General features: G+C 35.8%; 1 protein-coding gene across 3 annotated transcripts in view; it reads left to right on the top strand.

The window, feature by feature from the left end:
* The window catches only part of ube3c (ubiquitin protein ligase E3C), a 61,753-nt gene extending 45,344 nt beyond the window's left edge, over positions 1 to 16,409 (top strand). For all 3 annotated transcript variants that reach the window (XM_008112288.3, XM_003221918.4, XM_016994235.2), the window contains exons 17-23: positions 158 to 290; positions 758 to 1,005; positions 7,953 to 8,165; positions 10,867 to 11,055; positions 11,168 to 11,234; positions 11,464 to 11,594; positions 14,754 to 16,409. In XM_008112288.3, coding sequence (XP_008110495.1) covers positions 158 to 290; positions 758 to 1,005; positions 7,953 to 8,165; positions 10,867 to 11,055; positions 11,168 to 11,234; positions 11,464 to 11,594; positions 14,754 to 14,924 — 1,152 coding nt within the window. In that variant the 3' untranslated portion in view covers positions 14,925 to 16,409. The remainder of the gene's footprint in view (positions 1 to 157; positions 291 to 757; positions 1,006 to 7,952; positions 8,166 to 10,866; positions 11,056 to 11,167; positions 11,235 to 11,463; positions 11,595 to 14,753) is intronic.
* The last annotated feature ends 1,166 nt before the right edge of the window (positions 16,410 to 17,575 follow it).

Below are 17,575 nucleotides of genomic sequence, written 5' to 3'. Positions count from 1 at the left end.
AAATATTCCTTGTCTTAATTCTTCAGTATACTGTCATTGTGTAACACAAATCTTAATGCAAGTTGAAATACTGTGGTGTTGTTGCATGTTGAAAATCCATGCTTAAATGGGGTTGCTTTTCTTCTCCCATCCCATTTCATTACTCACTTAATATCAGATCTTTCAAAGACTGATCTATGCTGATAAACAGGAGGTTCAAGGAGAAGGTCCATTTCTGGATGGAATCAATGTCACCATCAGAAGAAATTATATTTATGAAGATGCATATGACAAACTTTCCCCTGAAAACGGTACAGTTTTTATAAAAAAAACCCTAATATACATTTACTGTAATAAAAATGCTTTTCTGGGGAATCCCAGTAAAATCCTAATTATCTTTGTTTCTTAGACTATGAGCCAATTTGATCAGTACATCAAACTGCGTCTTGTATGTTGCAAAGAACTGTACAATGAGTGTCCTAAACCAGAACCAGACTTTTAAAAGTTATTATTCTTTACTGGGACTCCATTCTTTTTAAGGGTTTGTTTTAAAAGCATTGTTTTATTATAAAGCTTTAAACTATTGCATGTTAATTTCTCCTGGGTTTCTGCTATGTGAAAGGATTGGGGTGTTATGTAGAAATAAGAACCATCAAGAGGAAATTTTGCCAATGCACAGTTCATTGTGTGATTCTCTTCAAATAATCTTTAAAAATGTATGCATGTAAGAAGGTGTGTGTTTCCTCATTCGTATGTGACTTGTTTTTCCTTTCTCCAGAACCTGATTTGAAAAAAAGAATCCGTGTTCATTTACTCAATGCACATGGTCTAGATGAAGCTGGTATTGATGGTGGTGGGATATTTCGGGAATTTCTGAACGAACTACTTAAATCAGGATTTAACCCAAACCAGGGTTTTTTTAAGACCACTAATGAAGGACTGCTTTATCCTAATCCTGCTGCACAGATGCTTGTGGGAGACTCATACGCAAGGCATTACTACTTCCTTGGTCGGATGCTTGGAAAGGTAAATAAAAGTGCACATGTATACGTAAAGATTGAGTATTAAAAAACACATGGAATTCAAGTGGAGATTTTTATGGGATGTTCAGAAACAATTTTGTATATGTTCTCTTACTTTTTTTAGATGAACATGTTCATTTTGAGACTGTTTGGACACTATATCTAGTGTAGGCATCTATATAGTGGCATTCTTCATGCTTGACACTCTTGAGTTGTGAGAATTATTTAAAGTGCCATTTATAAGTGGAAGAAATGCACAGTTGAGACCATTAAAGCATTGGGGATGTTTAGTTTAATACAGTTTAACATACCTTTATAGGTGGAATTCACTGAAATAAATCTAAGCAGTTACATCAATCTAAGTAGTTACATAAACAATACCAAGAGACTTTGTGTGGTAAATGATCAGAAATGGTACGAAATTAAAGTTAAACCTAAAATCCATTTAAACAACTTACACATACATGCGTGTAAGTTTTTACATAACAATGCATGAGGGAAGTGTGCTTCAGTAGGCCAAATATAGCAGCAAAAATGAAAAAGAAGCTGTTCCACTTAGAAAATACATTTCAACAGTAGCAAAATTCATAAGCTGTTAATTGTTGTCTAGACCCCGAATACTGAGAAATATATTTACTTGACTTCTGCTTGAGAAAAGCTGAATAAAACCCCTGTAAATTTTGAAATGAAAAAGAACCCAATTGGTAGTCATTTTGAAAGCAGCAAAATATTGTGTGCATTCCATGTTTACACTAGGCACAAAATGACTGTGTTATTTAATAATTAGCTGTAGCCAGGTGCAAAAACACCTTTTAACTGACATGTCTTGAAAAGTGATGAATTCAATGGCGAGATAAGGCACGACTTTTCTATTCAGGGCTTGCCTTCATATTCAGTCCCTTCCAAAATTGTGGTTTTAGCTGGAAACCTCATTGAATGCTTATTCATCCATTTACAAAAATGCTTCCATTTTATCTGTTTGCAAATAATTCCTAAAATGCACCACTGTGTTAATAAAAGCCTTTGTGTAAATAAATTGCAAGTCTAGCAAGGGAAGCAGTCTAGCACCCAGAGCAATTTCTTATTTGTATAAACCCAAAGTCAAAGAGTGTTGCTGCTGAGAATGCTGCTTATATGTTACAGTGTTATCAGAAAACAAATACATTAAAATCGAATAATTGACATATCTTCCCTGTTTAGATAGCTATTTGATGGAGATGGTCCAGTAAATTTTGTTTAGAGTTGATTCTTTCAGCACTAAAAATACTTTTCTAGTTCTTGCTCTGCTTTGAAGAAATTCCATTTAAACATTTCCAATAATTAAAAAGAAAAAACCCTAAAAAGTCTTGTAGTGCTTAACATTTTGAAAAAAGTGTTCTTAACTTCCTAATAATTATTTATAGACAAGATGCAATGATATTTTACTTAGAGTACATCCATTAAATGGTCGTGGCTTGTTAGTCACAGCTAGCATTATTTCCATTAATTTCAGCAGGTGTGCTTTAAATGTGACTAACGTTGGATTTATTTCTTTAGCACCTGTCCCTATTCCCTAATATATCTCTGAGTAGTTGAGATGCCTTAATTGATACCGTGTTTCCCCGAAAATAAGACAGTGCCTTATATTAATATTTGCTCGCAAAGATGCTCTAGGTCTTATTTTCAGGGGATGTCTTATTTTTCCATGAAGAAGAATTCACATTTATTGTTGAACAAAAAAATGAACATTTATTATGTACTGTATAGTAGTTGTCATCACAAACCAGCATAACCAGACAAACTGAATCCTATCAAGAATTTCTTGTTACTACCAATATTTCCATGTACAACACTTTATGGTACGTACATTTACCGATCCTGCATGCTCTGGTGTTCTGTTCGGCGGGCAGGCTTCCAAACAAAAACTTTGCTAGGTCTTACTTTCAGGGGAGGCCTTATATTTAGCAATTCAGAAAACCTCTACTAGGTCTTATTTTCTGGGGATGTCTTATTTTAGGGGAAACAGGGTAGGATTGCCATCAGGATTGCGACAGTGAAACAGTAATCCCATTGAGTTCATTGGAATTTACCTCCATGTGAACAAGTATAGAACTTCATCCTTTATGGATGAATTGATTCAGTTAGTCAACATAAGATTAACAAGATTCTTGGCTGATTGGCTGATTCAGATAAATGTGTCTGAATCAAATCTGCTCCTCAATCAGTCAAGAATCTTGTTAGTCTTATGTCGATTAATCGAATATATAGGACTTGTTCTGATACCTGCAGGTGCCAAGTGCCATCCTAAAAAGGGCATTATGCCTTCTCTCACACATAGGAAAGAGTGCCCTTTGAGGTGCTACAGACCGTATAACACAAATCATCTTTTTTTTAAAAAAATTGTTTCAAGGGGACCAGATAGTCAGTGTGATGTAGTGGTTTGTGCATTGGACTGTGACTCTGGAGACTAGTGTTGGCAAGTCCCCACTTAGCTGTGGAAGCCCTTGGGTGATCTTGGGCAAGTCACTTTATCTTAGCCTCGCAAGAAGACAAAAGCAAACCTTCTCTGAACAAATCTCCAAGAAAACCATGTGATAGGTTTGCCTTAGGGTCAATCATGCCAGAAATGACTTGAAGGTACACAAAAACAAATAATGGAGTCCAGAGTTTGCTACAAAAAAAAAGTAATGAGACTTGAAAATGTGGAGCAAGTTAAGATTTGGAGGCTGCATTGTGCTTTTTCATTTGAGAGCAGTATCAAATAAAAAAAACCCTAGAAATTGTTGTAGGATTTTTGTTTCTTTTAATGAGCATTTTTTTTCTTTTTAGAATCTTCGTCTTTTTATTAAACATTTTCAGTGTTTTTAAATGAGCATTTTTGATGGCATTTGGCAAATTGACCACTCTAGTCCTGTTGATTTAAGAACCTCCATATTGCTGATAACACAAAGAAATTCACACTCTGTAATACAGATAAATAAAATCTAATTCTGAAATTATAGAATTCATTATTATTCAATAATTTTAACCACTAGGTTGAAATTATTTGTATATGGTTATCACAGCCAGTAGCCTTCTATACTAGTTTCTTTTACATAGCCAATTATCTCTTCATTACAAATGACTGAACTTAGGGCTAGCATTTGTACAAATGTTTCCAGCACTGAAAGACTACTAAAAGTGGTGTATTTTAACACTAAATCTTTGAGAGGGAAAAGATTCTATTGATTGTGATATTTATTGGGCCATAATGTATTTAAATTTTCTTTAATGCATATGTTAGTGATTGTTTACTGTGATAAAGTGTAGAAAGGTCTCTGCAAGCTATTCTACATGGAAAGAATTACCTCATGTCAATGGTCACTTCTCAATTAAAAGTTCCATTAGCAGATGATTCCAGCTTCTGGTTTGTGTACTGATTGCATTTTATGGCTCCTAAATCAGACTTCCTAGACAGGGAATAAATAAACAGTTAAAGTATGTGGTAATGGCATCCTGATCTTTTTTTGCCTTTGGAAACACCTAGGTCCATTTAAGTCAATTAAGTTCAGAGTATTTACTGAAATAAATTGTTGTGCTTGAACTCTTATTGAAAATGAGTACTTTGCTGATTTGAAAGTATTGATTTGTCTTGATACATGTCTCCATTGGCTGGATTAATAATAGTTACCTTGGCACAGTTTTTTAATGATTCATTTAACTAAGGTATACTTTCTGCTGGTAATCTTCTCCTAAGAGCACATATTCATTTCTGCAGGAGCTTAAAGGAGTGGTATTTTGTGAATACAAGAATGTTCATGATCTCTGAACATCAGAGTTGTCTGAAGTGCATAAAATATGCCCCCCTCTTATGCCATTTCAGTTATTGGGACTGTTATATGCACAATAACGGATGTTTGAAATATGACTATTGAGCCTGCTTGGAAGTTGAACATATAAATTGAGCAACAGTCTTGAGTCCGCTCAGATCTCTTGTAGTTCTCTAATTAAAAAGCAGTCTTCCCAGTCTGATGCTTTCCATATGTATAGGATTACATCGCCCACCATTTCTATCTGGGATCATTGTACTTGTAGTTGGATCTATCCAAAGCAGTGGTTCTCAACCTGGAGCCCCCCAGATGTTTTTGGCCTACAACTCCCAGAAATCTCAGCCAGTTTACCAGCTGTTAGGATTTCTGGGAGCTGAAGGCCAAAACCATCTGGAGACTGCAGGTTAAGAACCATAGATCTAGAGGACCGAAGAAGACATGGAATGCCTACACATGCTGTTGGGAGATAAAAACAGCAAAATATAGTAGTGGTTTCCATTGTTTCAATCTTTATTGTATAATATTTTTCAATGGTATGGAAAGGAGACGTTGAATGAACATAGGTTGTCTTATTTGTATGTCTGCAATATTAGATCTACAGAAGTATATTTCTATTTATGAGTAATAATTTGTTTGGCATAAAGAGAACAAATGGAAAAATATGTAGCTAAATCTCAGATTTATCAATGAGACAAGAAATGCAGGGTTGATACATTATTTTCTTATGTGGTCAAATTTTACTGTTCACATCCCTGGATCAGACCAGATAAATTCAGGTATTGCTGTTCTGCAGCACAACGGAATTGGGCCAATATTATCCAATCTGTATCTGACATGAATCAGATTACATTCCCCTGTCTGGTTTAACATTTCACTGAATCAGTTGCACAGCCCTGTAGTGAGTATGTGCCTTCAAGTTACCTGTCAACCTATGATTTCATAGGGTTTTTAAAGGCCAGGAACATGCAGAGATGGTTTTGCAGTTCCTTTGTCTAAAATACAGCCTACAGCACCTGGTATTTGTTGGTAGTCTTCCATACAAGTACTAACTAGGGCTGACCCTGCTTAACTTCCAAAATCAGACAAGATCTGATGCCTTTCAAGTAGGGTTCTTGGGACTACTTTTGTACAGGACAGCCTGAATGTGTAGCCCTGATGCAGAATCCCCTCAAATCCCAAATCTGAGAGCAGGCACTAGCCACATTTCTACCAGACTGTGGAGCAAACAGGCCTTACATACTCAGTGCTGGGTTGTCACTTGGCATCTTCTCTATTCATGATAGTGAAGACAATAGACTGCCACAGCAAATTTTGCAGGGATTTGTGAGTTCCTTTAAGTTCTGAAATCTTGCAGGACCCTTCAATCCTGGAAAAAGGCCTTCCTCTTATGAAACACCAGGTATCCTTGACTCTTCAGGAAACCTGGCAACCCTGTGTTTCTGGCAAGTCATAGATGCTGTGTGATTCAGTTTCCCGTCAGGAACTACAGCCTATGCTTACTTTTCCTCATGGAGTAGCAGTGTTGTTCCTATCAGTATTTGTAAACTTGATTCCCCTTTTCTCAAGAGTTTTTCTAAAGTTCTCAGCTTGAAAATGGGAAGGATCAAGGTGAGCTTGACCTGGCTAGGCACACTCCAGAGGAATGAACTTGTGTTTAATGTACGTGCATATTGCATTTTGCCACCTGGAAAGAGTGGTGCTCAACTGTGATTAAATTAACATAGACTTATTGTACATTTGAGAGATGTTAATTGCAAAACTTAGCTTTTACTGTAATTGGAATATTAACTATTTGTCTTAACCTTGTTTCTTTTGCCTTTTTATTTGGAAGAACTTGGCTACAGATTCCCTGTTTAATTAAAACGATAATCAAGATTGCACAATCAAGGTGGCCTAAAAATGTTTTATATAGTTTTTAGATTAAGTTATAAATGTTTTCTGTGGAGTTACCTGAAGATTGATAGAGATGCATTTGAAAAGCATTATTTTTTATTGATTCTTAATGTAGTAAATTACTAAAGTTATTTGGCAGCAAACAGAAATGGCCTATGATGTTGTTCACATTTATTCTCCTGATAGCACCACAATTTGCATTAATTGCATTGCTAGTGCACTCACTTATATTAAAAGGCTTCTACTATAATTAATCCTTTTTATTTCAAATCATTTTGGCACAATTTCCAGCAATAAACACTCATAAAAGACAGACTGTTGAAAAATAACATGCAGGTTCCTTCAATACACCTATTGCTATTTTCCCCTGACATGAAGTTATTGATAGGCTTCTAGGAGCCAGTGTTATATCTGGCTAAGAATTAAGGCCCCTGTGAAAAATGGTAAGTGGATTATTTTGCATAAAAAGTAGACAGTTTCTGAATCTGTGTAATTAACCTGTGTTTAGAAAAAACCTTGATTTATGCCTACATTTGTGTTTCTGTTGCATACATTATGGAAATTTAGTTTATAATCCATTTAGCTGATGTGATCATAGTGTTTAAGGCCATCATTTATTAGTGCTTGTATATTAAATGCTTTAAAGGCTTCAACTTGACTTGTGTTTTAAAAACGAGGGGAAGGGGAATAGTATACAAATGCAGAAGTGTTCAGTAAATCATAGCAGAAATTCCATTTTAATTTCAGGTAGTTTTGACATAGTTAACAAAGGAGCTGTGTTCATGGGTTACTGTTTCATAGCAGCCAGAGAATAAAGGGATACTAGGCTACTTCTGCTATACAGTGGTTAGAAACGTTTATTCTTTAAAAAAAAAAACCCAATTCATTTCAGCCTTATTACAAACTGGCCTTCATCAGGGGCTATGCAATCTTCAAAACTTTCTGGAGCTACAGTATGCACGTTCTGTACAAGTGGGCCATTAAATATTAATAGAAAAACTTTTGACCAACGTTTGTTGGACTCCCTTCTCTTTCTTTTAAAATGCACATTTCAAATCTCAGCCTTCTGTACTCTAAATCATAGCAGACCTTGACTAGTTGCTTGTATGGAAGATATCATACAACAGAGAATGGACAAACGAGGTAGTGTCTTCAGTGAAAAAAACGAGTGGATGTTTTTGAAATGAAAGAATGTGTAGAATACTTCGGTTCTGCCTACATATGAAAATAAGTGAATTAATTTACAATTCTTTTTTAATATCTTTTAAAGGCTTTATATGAAAACATGCTTGTTGAGCTTCCATTCGCCAGTTTTTTCCTTTCTAAGTTGTTGGGGACGAGTGCAGATGTGGACATTCATCACTTGGCTTCACTGGATCCTGAAATGTACAAGAACCTGCTTTTCCTTAAGAGTTATGAAGGAGATGTCGAAGAACTCGGACTGAACTTTACTGTGGTGAATAATGACTTAGGAGAAGCACAGGTAAAGGAACCATTCTTTTCACACTGAATGGGGCTAGTTAACTATTAATTTCACAGTGACATTTGTATTCACTTGCCATTGTGATAAGGCATGTGTGCCACAACTGTTAACCAAAGAGTCAAAGCATGTAGGCTCTGACCATTAGATCCTGTTTGCTTATCACCAAACAAAAAATAGTCTTTTCATATTAGTGCTTGAATATTTGAAAGGGAGAAACTATCATATGATGGCAATCCTGAGAGAAATAAGGTTCAGTAAAAATGCTTTGAATTGATGTTAGCACGTATTTACTTGGATGTGCAGAAAATACTTCTTTATCAATTGTTTCATCACCTGATGACTAATCTTCACAAAGCTAAGATTGGATTTGATTACTTCAAAATGCTGGTATGAGTGACAGAGAATAAGGAATTCTGGTATGCATTCTAGCAATTTCTCTGTGTATGTTCCTTCACATCCCTTGTTGACTCGTGACAATCCAGTGAATTTATTTGGGTTTTCTTAGGCAATGGTGGGGCCAAAGCAAAGTATGGCAGGGCCAGATTTCTTTCTTTCAGTGTTGAAATTTTCCTTCCAGACATAATTAGCATATTTTAATTCTGTAGATGCTTGTTTGTAACTTCTAGTGTCAAAGGTTTCCATAGGTCAAAGCACAATTCAGTCCCATGCAAGATATTCTCTGCCTTCAAAGCACTGTTAGGTTCCAGGCCTTTCTGTCTGCAGAACCCTGCATAGTTCAGTTCTATACAGGGTATTTTAAATTCCCTTCCATGCATCAGCATGAGAAGCCATATCTACCCTACAGATTGAGGTTCCGCGCTCTTAGTACAGAATATAACATTTGTCAATATTCTAGGCAACAAGCTGTAGTTCTAAGTGGTAAAGTAGCCTTTTCCAACCTGGCATTAACCAGATCCTTGAGACCAGAGTTTCTCCAGTTATGGATAACTAGCATTTAAAAAATGAGCCAGGGACCAGTATATGTGTTCCTATTAGCTACAATTGTTTGTTTCTTTTCTTGATATTTTTTTTGTGATCTAGCAGTAGTACATGGACCACACTTCAAGTAGTGATTTAGATCATGCTTTCCAGCATCCTCTTCTCCCATAAGCAGTGGATAAGAGGGATGAGAGTTGCACGTTAATCTACATAATCCAAGTGCAGACCGTAGTAGATAATTGTCAGAATGAAAAAATATCTTACAAATGTAATGAATTTATGGCTTGAAGAAACACTATTGAGCTAAAAATGGACAAAATTTGAATTATGAGATATACTAAAGATAAATTTAGTGTCTCTCATAATTTATCACTTGACTATAGTGTAAATTACAAGATGTGGTAAGTGTTTTTGAAGCTTAATGAAACCAAGTATTTAAATATGTACATTTTTATCTGTGGTCCAGATTATATTAGGTAAACATAAATTATGACTAGTCCCGTTCATTTTGGTGGGGCCTGCATTCATTGAATTCAGGACTGACTCCATCTCATCACAAGTTTGTAATACACAGAAATCCCAGCCATCTTACCAGCCATTAGGAATTGTGGGAGTTAAAGTCCCAAAACAACTGGAGGAGCAGAGTTTGAGAAACACTGCAGTAATGTATAGATTGAGTTGTGCCTCTGATTTGCGGTTTAGTTTGCAAAGATTGGCCTGCATTGAAAAAATGTGTCATGATTTTGTGATTCCATCTTCTGAATAGAAGATTCTTTTGTATAGCTGTTCCTAAGAGTTAGAAGTTGCTGAGACTTTAAAAGTCATCTTTTGACTTAGCAAAAGGTTTTGCCCAAGCCTTGGGTAAACTCAGAGAATATCTTTGGATCCTTGCCATTGCAACTGCACCTAGTGTGTGGTTCTAATAATGTCTTTTGGGAAATAATTTTTAAGAAAGACTATTTCATATCTTAATTGACTGTCTTCATGAGGAAGCAGTTCAGTTGTCAATAAAGAAAAGCTGCTGTAATTTGAAGATTTCCCTCTAGAATAGTGATATTTGTTTTATAAAAGGGCAGAGGGTTATGATAGTGTTTTAGTCTAGCCATGCCAATCCTAATATCGTCTGGCTCTGCTCCAGAAATAGTTCACAACCAATACTTTTTTCAGTTTATTCAAGCCTCTGTTGCTTGGGTCCTATTTGGAACAATGTTTATTTAATGTCTAATTAATTTATGTTAAAATATATAGTACAAAAATAGTTGTGGCCATAAGTATTTTTAACATTGGCTGTTAATATACTTTAATTCCACCTTATTGATAAAGCCGCTGAGAATAATAGTTTTGGAGTAAGTTATTAAATTAATAAATAAATAAATATACTAAGAATAAAAAGAAAGTATTGTATTACAAATAACAGTGAGCCGTTTAAACAGGTATTGAACTTTGTCCTGCATAACTGAGGTCAGACTCCACAGTTTTGTTTTGCCACCTAGTGGTAGATATTGTGAGCGGTTATATCATCTCTCACTGGCAAAATTCAGACTGTATGCTCTTTTAGGCACCAGCTTTTGATCATTGTTACTCTGTAATTTGTATTGATGGTGTTAAATGTTTTAAATTGTTTGCATGCATGCACAATTAATGCATTAATTACTGATTAACAGTAGAGTTGGGGCAGTTTGGATTGCGAAATATTATGAAAAATAGTTCATTGACAAAGAAGCATTGCATTCATTTCATAGAAAATATGTGCATTTTACAGGTGGTTGAACTGAAGCCCGGTGGGAAGGACATTCCTGTCACTAGTGCCAACCGAATTGCATACATCCATCTTGTGGCTGACTACAGGTTAAACAAACAGATCAGACAGCATTGCCTTGCATTTAGACAAGGTCTGGCTAATGTTGTTAATCTTGAGTGGCTTAGAATGTTTGATCAACAAGAAATCCAGGTACGGCTGCATAAGTCTCTTAAGTATTTCATTTAGCAAGATTTTAAAAATTACAAAGGTATGAAATCTTTGTCTGCAACTAGAGAATGTATTTCTTTCCCATCCAATGTAGGTTTTGATATCTGGTGCACAAGTTCCTATTTGTCTAGATGACCTGAGAAATTTCACCAACTATTCAGGCAAGTATACTATGTAATTCAATGAGCTATTTCAACTTGATACAAATAGCACTAATGAAAAGCTTTTCGCATAGTTAATTCTTAGTTATTTCACATTCAGTTTATTTTTTCAAACTGAAATCAATTAATCTTAATTTTCCCTGAATGTACAATATAGAAATTTTCAAATGAAGCATGATTGCAGTTCAGTTTAGTTGTAATAGTTTTATTTCCTTTCGAAAAAATGCAGGTGGTTATTCTGCCGATCATCCAGTGATCAAAATCTTTTGGAGAGTTGTAGAAAGCTTCACTGATGACGAAAAACGTAAATTATTAAAGTTTGTGACAAGCTGCTCACGACCTCCACTCTTGGGGTTCAAGGTATGATGTTTCCTGAATGTTGCTTACAGTTCATAGCAGATTAGTCTGGTTTATTGCAGTCATGATCAAGATATTAAGAACATTTTGTTAATTCCAGGCTGTATTGATATGAATGGAATATTGGGCCCATAAGTATGAAAGCCATTAGTGTCTTGGTCCAAAGCTGAACTTGTAGATTTTTTTTATCAAGTGTTAGAAATATTTAGTACCCAAACATTTAATACTCATCAGTAATGATTATATTTGAGGGAAGGCATTTTATATTAGTATTAAAAAGCTATCAGTAATAATTGTTCTGTTGAGCACTTTGATTCTGTATCAACATGGGAGTGTGTGTTTTATGCCTCATGTGTTTGTTGCAGAGAGACAGTCTACAATAGAATATAGTTTCCTGAAAAGAATGTCCCTAGAATAATACGGTTACCAAATAAATAAGAGGTGGGGTACTGCTGATGTTTTACATAGCCAGCTGTTCTTTTATCAATCAGAGTATCTGTTACATAAGGGTACACAAACTTTGGGTTAATTCATCCAAATTCTACAGATAGTTCGACTCCATTCCACCTGAACATCAGGAAGAACTTCCTCACTGTGAGGGCTGTTCGACAGTGGAACTCTCTTCCCCGGGCTGTGGTGGAGGCTCCTTCCTTGGAGGCTTTTAAGCAGAGGCTGGATGGCCATCTGTCGGGGGTGCTTTGAATGCGATTTCCTGCTTCTTGGCAGGGGGTTGGACTGGATGGCCCATGAGGTCTCTTCCAACTCTACTATTCTATGATTCTATGATTCTATGATTTAATGTATTACATTTAGAGAATGACTTAACTATTTCTACATCAGTGGTGGGATCAAAGCTTGTTGAAGGTACTTTTGACTATACCATAGTAAATCCCAGAGTACACCATACAATATGGCCACTGCAAATGGGGCTTCAAAAATAACTTTCCTTAGTGCTCCGGTGGGATTCTGTATTATTCCATGGATACATGTTTCAAAGCTTTGGCATCAGCAATAAAGTAAATTTGATCAAACTTTTTATGCCATTCATATTTACTTTTTGTTCCTGGTAGTATATGGCTCTACAACATAACAGAATATTAAGAATGATACAACTTGGTTACCCATTTATGGACAAAGTGCCTACTGGGTGACATCTTTTGCATATATTATTTGACATAAAGCTGCAGATGAAAAAGATTGACTTCCTTCATGTATGAGTAAAGACTCTAAAAATGTAAATTGATATCTTAGGTTAATGAATTCTCTTTTATCTAATGCCAAGTGTAGTCATTGTTGGTTCCCCCCACTGTGCAAGATGTACTATTACCATGTTTTGCCCTGGCAGTAGAGAAGGGACCTTCAGAAAAATAGTATAATTCTGGGTGTATAATAAATGTTGCTGCAGTACGTTGAAGATAAAGAACACCATGTACTGTAAGTAGTAATTAGTATTTGCCATGCCATAAGTGGTATCATTTAAGGAAAATATATATATTGGGGGCAGCAATTAGAGCACAGTGTATTCTGTAATTAATTGTGATAGCTGTATTAGAATAGAAGATAATTGGATGTTGCTGTTAAGAACATAACTTTCTAATAGCTTGGCTTCAAAATCTTGTCCATACTACATTATGGCACCTTCACCTCTTCGCTAAAGTTAGTTCAGACTCATTTAGAAGGATGCAGTATGTCTTGAAGTACTTTACTTATAAATAGCACAGTCAAGACTTGCAGTATTTTTTTAAAAATGGGAATCTTCACTGCCAGCAGCTTGAGCTCACAATAACATATGCTAAAGCTAATTAAACTTTAATAAGTTTAATAAATGAGATTGTTACAGACAAAAAAAATCATTAAAGTGCAGTTGGAAACTGTTAAGTTCCAATCAGGTCACACAATAAATTGATGGTGCTTCTCCCTCCCCTTGCATTGCTGATTCCCGTTGCACAGCATTTAATTATGAAACAAATGGCACCCTTGGTTTGACTTTTCCATATAGAACTTCATTTTTAACATTTTTAAAGCTTAAAGTAGGAAAATTCAATTAGCATTTTGAAAGGAACACTAAAAATATAGCATTTTAGCGATGACATACATTTAAAGGCCTCCATTTAAACAATAATTTAACTTAAAATCTCATTAACCTCCCAGCTTTGGTGTTAAGAGTTTTTCTTTCTTTTTTGGCAGTTTCTAAAATGAGACAATCTATTTTCACTCACCAAAGCATTTGGTGATATTAGTGCACTATTACTAAGGAAAGCAAAACTTGGGAAGTGAAGTGCAATGCTTTCTGTAGTTCTGTTGGCAGGACAGATTTTATTCCCAGAAAGGCCTCTTCAGCCAACCTGGTTGGGGCAGAATTGCCTCCAAACACACACTGCCTTAATTTTTTTAATGTCTGCATTGCCAACCACTTGTGTGTTTCTTCCCCTTTCTTTCTTTCTTTGATTAAATGTAACATAGATTAATTACAACTTTTAAGTTAAGCTTTAGGTAATACTTTGTTAGATAAAGGTATGTAAAAAGCAGGAACAAAAACATACGGTTCAGCTAACGTGTGTCAAGGCACTTTCATGCAATTTTACTTTCTCATATTTTCTGGGTATAACACAGATGGGCAGCCTCTTTACAAAAATGAAGCTTTAGTATACATTGGAAAATGTAAAGAATATAAATATAAACGTTTTGTTTAAGCATATCCAAAAAGATTATGATGGCCCACTGGAATATCTTCTGTTTAGTACAAAGTCTTTCTGCTGTGTCACAAAATGCTTCTGCAGTTGTTCTCAGTTTCCAAAGTTATTTCCACTACCGTGAATCAGGAAAGGAAAGTGTTAATGCCTTCAGAACTCCTGGAATTACTCTTTGGGAGGCTGTCTATAATCTTAAACCTGCTGCATGTTAAGGATTACATTGTGAAGTAGTTGATAGGGGAGAAAATGGTGTTTCTTGTTATCCATGCTTTAGGATTTTTCATGTTAATTCCACAGCGAGGAGTGATTTCATTTCCAGAAATTAAGGCTATGTCTTTTTAAAAAATAGTTCTGTTCTGGCCTTTGGAGCATCAAGTATGTACTTGGAAATGCTGAGATGTTCTTCTTTGTGGAAAATTTGTTCTGATTGTTACTCATTCTTTATGGGGTTTTTTTTTGGTCTCCCCAGGAGTTATATCCTGCTTTTTGCGTACACAATGGAGGCTCTGATTTAGAGCGACTTCCCACTGCCAGTACTTGCATGAATTTATTGAAGCTTCCAGAGTTCTATGATGAAAACCTTATGAGGAGTAAGCTGCTTTATGCCATTGAATGTGCTGCTGGATTTGAGCTGAGTTGAACGGAAGTTTTAACCAAACGCTCTGTTGAGGAATTCGAATCAGTGCCTACTCCACGTGCAGCACCCATGCCGGGCAGGTTAAGGGAAACCCACGTAGGTTTGTGCAGCTCATTTTACCTGTCAATATTCGTTAAGTAAGTTTCAGTTTTTACACAAGACATTAATTTGCCATTGTTCATTAGCATTTATATGCATTGACGCTACCTTGTTTGGATCGAGAATAACGAACGCTGTGTGCAATATGGTAGGCTTTCTGAGAAGGAACATATATGGGCACAGTAACATCTGAGTGAATATAACCAAAGATGAAGCTTTGGCTTTGTGCTGTTCGAATACAAATAATACCACAAGCTGGCAATAAAGCAACGTAACAAAGCAACACAAGGGGAAGAGACAGTGTCCTTGGAGCAGGAAGAAAATGGCTAACAAGTGACCTGGAACTTTGAGAGTCTAGAATACGGTTATTCCACCTCTTTTGAAGTGGCAGAAATTGTTTACAAGTGTTTCTGCAACTGCAGTCTGTTGTGACTCGGAAAAAATGCATTTATATTATTACCATGGTAGTCAGTGGTAGGTGTTGAGAGAGAAATTTGTCACTTGTGTTTTTCTTTTTAAATACTTTCAGTAATCTGAATGGGCATGCTTGTTCTTCAGTTACTATCTTAAAAGTGTGTCATGATCAATTGGACATTGTTTAAAAACTGTGTGACTGTCCTTGGTTTTTTTTTACCCCATGACTTCCTTTTCTGTGCCTGTAGAATATTTTTTAATGTGTCAGAATTTTTTGGCATATAGAATATCCACAGTGCTTCTGACTGGAGAGAGCAAATCCTTGTAATAACAATTAAAACATGTTTGAACTGAAGCATCAGGCTTTTATCCTTTCTATTTGAAAATTTGCACATGGTCCCATGTCCTCTTTAGCTTCCTCCCCTGGATTAGCCAGTTGATGTAAAAACAGAGCTGTCCTCTATTGTCATGAATAAGCAATGCGTCTGTTTGCTCAGTTCAGGGATTGGCTTCAATGTTGTGGTGGATTGCCAAGGGAAACATTGTACTCTCATCACAAAAGAGGCCTTTCAGAAATGGTCACAACACTGGGTCAACCTGTGTCTTCATGTGCAATTCTCACTAAATTATTTTATAATATAATTGGAAATAGAAATCATTAGCTGGCAAAATCAAGTGCACCCTTTAACGTCAACTGAAAGAGACCGAAGAACTTTACATTTGGGGGCTGCTCTGTTGGGGGTCCTCTTGACTGAAAACCTATTTTACTGCTGAAGAAGCTCCTGGATTTCACATTTAATTAGCAGTGAACAGCAATATATTTTAAATGTGCAGAACAGCTCTTGGGTGATTTTAAGGTGTTTACTAGTGTTAGTACAAAAATGTATAATTTCACGATCTGGATAAGAAATGAAGTGTTGAAAAATACTATTTGTAGTCTCCATGTACAGAAATAAAGGAATTGTTTTCTTTTTAGTTCTTCTCTAAGCTGTTTTATTTATGGTAACTGTTAAAATGCTCAGCCTCTTCTGTTCTCCATGGTTTGCTGCCTGCCTTGGGTTTCTAAACAATTATGGAACTTAAAACCAGAAGGATGTGTAGAAACCCTTCACCAGGATGTCGGCCTTTTCTTAAGCAAAAACATGGACATCTTCTTTTCGAAAAACATTATTTATGTTATAATTCAAAGTATTAAATATTTTTGAAATTATTTTTCAGCTGAATTCATTTGTTTGATTGCACCTGTCATGTTTGTAAGTTGTAAATGAAAATTAAACTTTCTATTGAATTTCCGCAATATTTCCAAGATTGCGTTGGGGTTGTGCCAAATTATTATAATGTCTGGAAACAGCATTTGTTCTTACTGTGCAAATATAAAGCACAGTGTCTAAAATATTGTCAAGAGACCAAATTGAGTAGAAACAATGAAAAGATTTTACATAATGGGGCAGGACAAGATTCAGGGAGCTTCTTTCAATGCACTCACACTTGAAATGGTTTTATTTCTCCTCTTTGCCCCTATTGGAAATTTCAGAGTTATTTTGAAATGTGGCACCAGGAGCTAGTATACAATAAGAGTACTGAAAAGGATGTTGGATTGACTTTCTAATTCTCTGAATCCATACCATAACTTTTAAACAAGAATAGCTTCTCGCAAACATTCAACTTCGCTGTTACGTTCAGAGACAATTTACTTACTGCCTTGTTACCAGTGTTACAAAGTTTATACTAGTTTCTGGAGAATCTTTAAAGGTAACATTCACATAGAATAATAATGTATTAGAGTGGTCCAACTCATGTGGTGCTTATTAAAGCTGTAATGCCTATGTATATTTACTTATATTCATCTGCACAGATACAAACATAACTTATATCTGCTCATGTATAAGTTGATCTCATGTATTAGGTGAGGGCAAGTCTTTTGGCTCAAAATTATAAATTTTAATATGACCCATGGGTAAGTCGAAGGTCATTCCACAGTGGGAAGCACTAAAAATGTTCTAGGGGAAGTTACCCCTGTGCTGGTACGGCTGTACCAGAACCTTCAACTTTATTTTCTTGCTGCAAATGTTTGCAATCATAGGACAGACCGCCTGTCAATCATCATTAAGTTTGATTCCGCCCCTTGTTCAGGGCTCTAG

This window comes from Anolis carolinensis, chromosome 6, assembly GCF_035594765.1.
Source record: "Anolis carolinensis isolate JA03-04 chromosome 6, rAnoCar3.1.pri, whole genome shotgun sequence".
In the NCBI taxonomy this organism is placed as follows: Eukaryota; Metazoa; Chordata; class Lepidosauria; order Squamata; family Dactyloidae; genus Anolis; species Anolis carolinensis.
The sequence above is the reverse complement of the archived record's forward strand: the minus strand, read 5'-3'. Positions and strand labels throughout refer to the sequence as shown.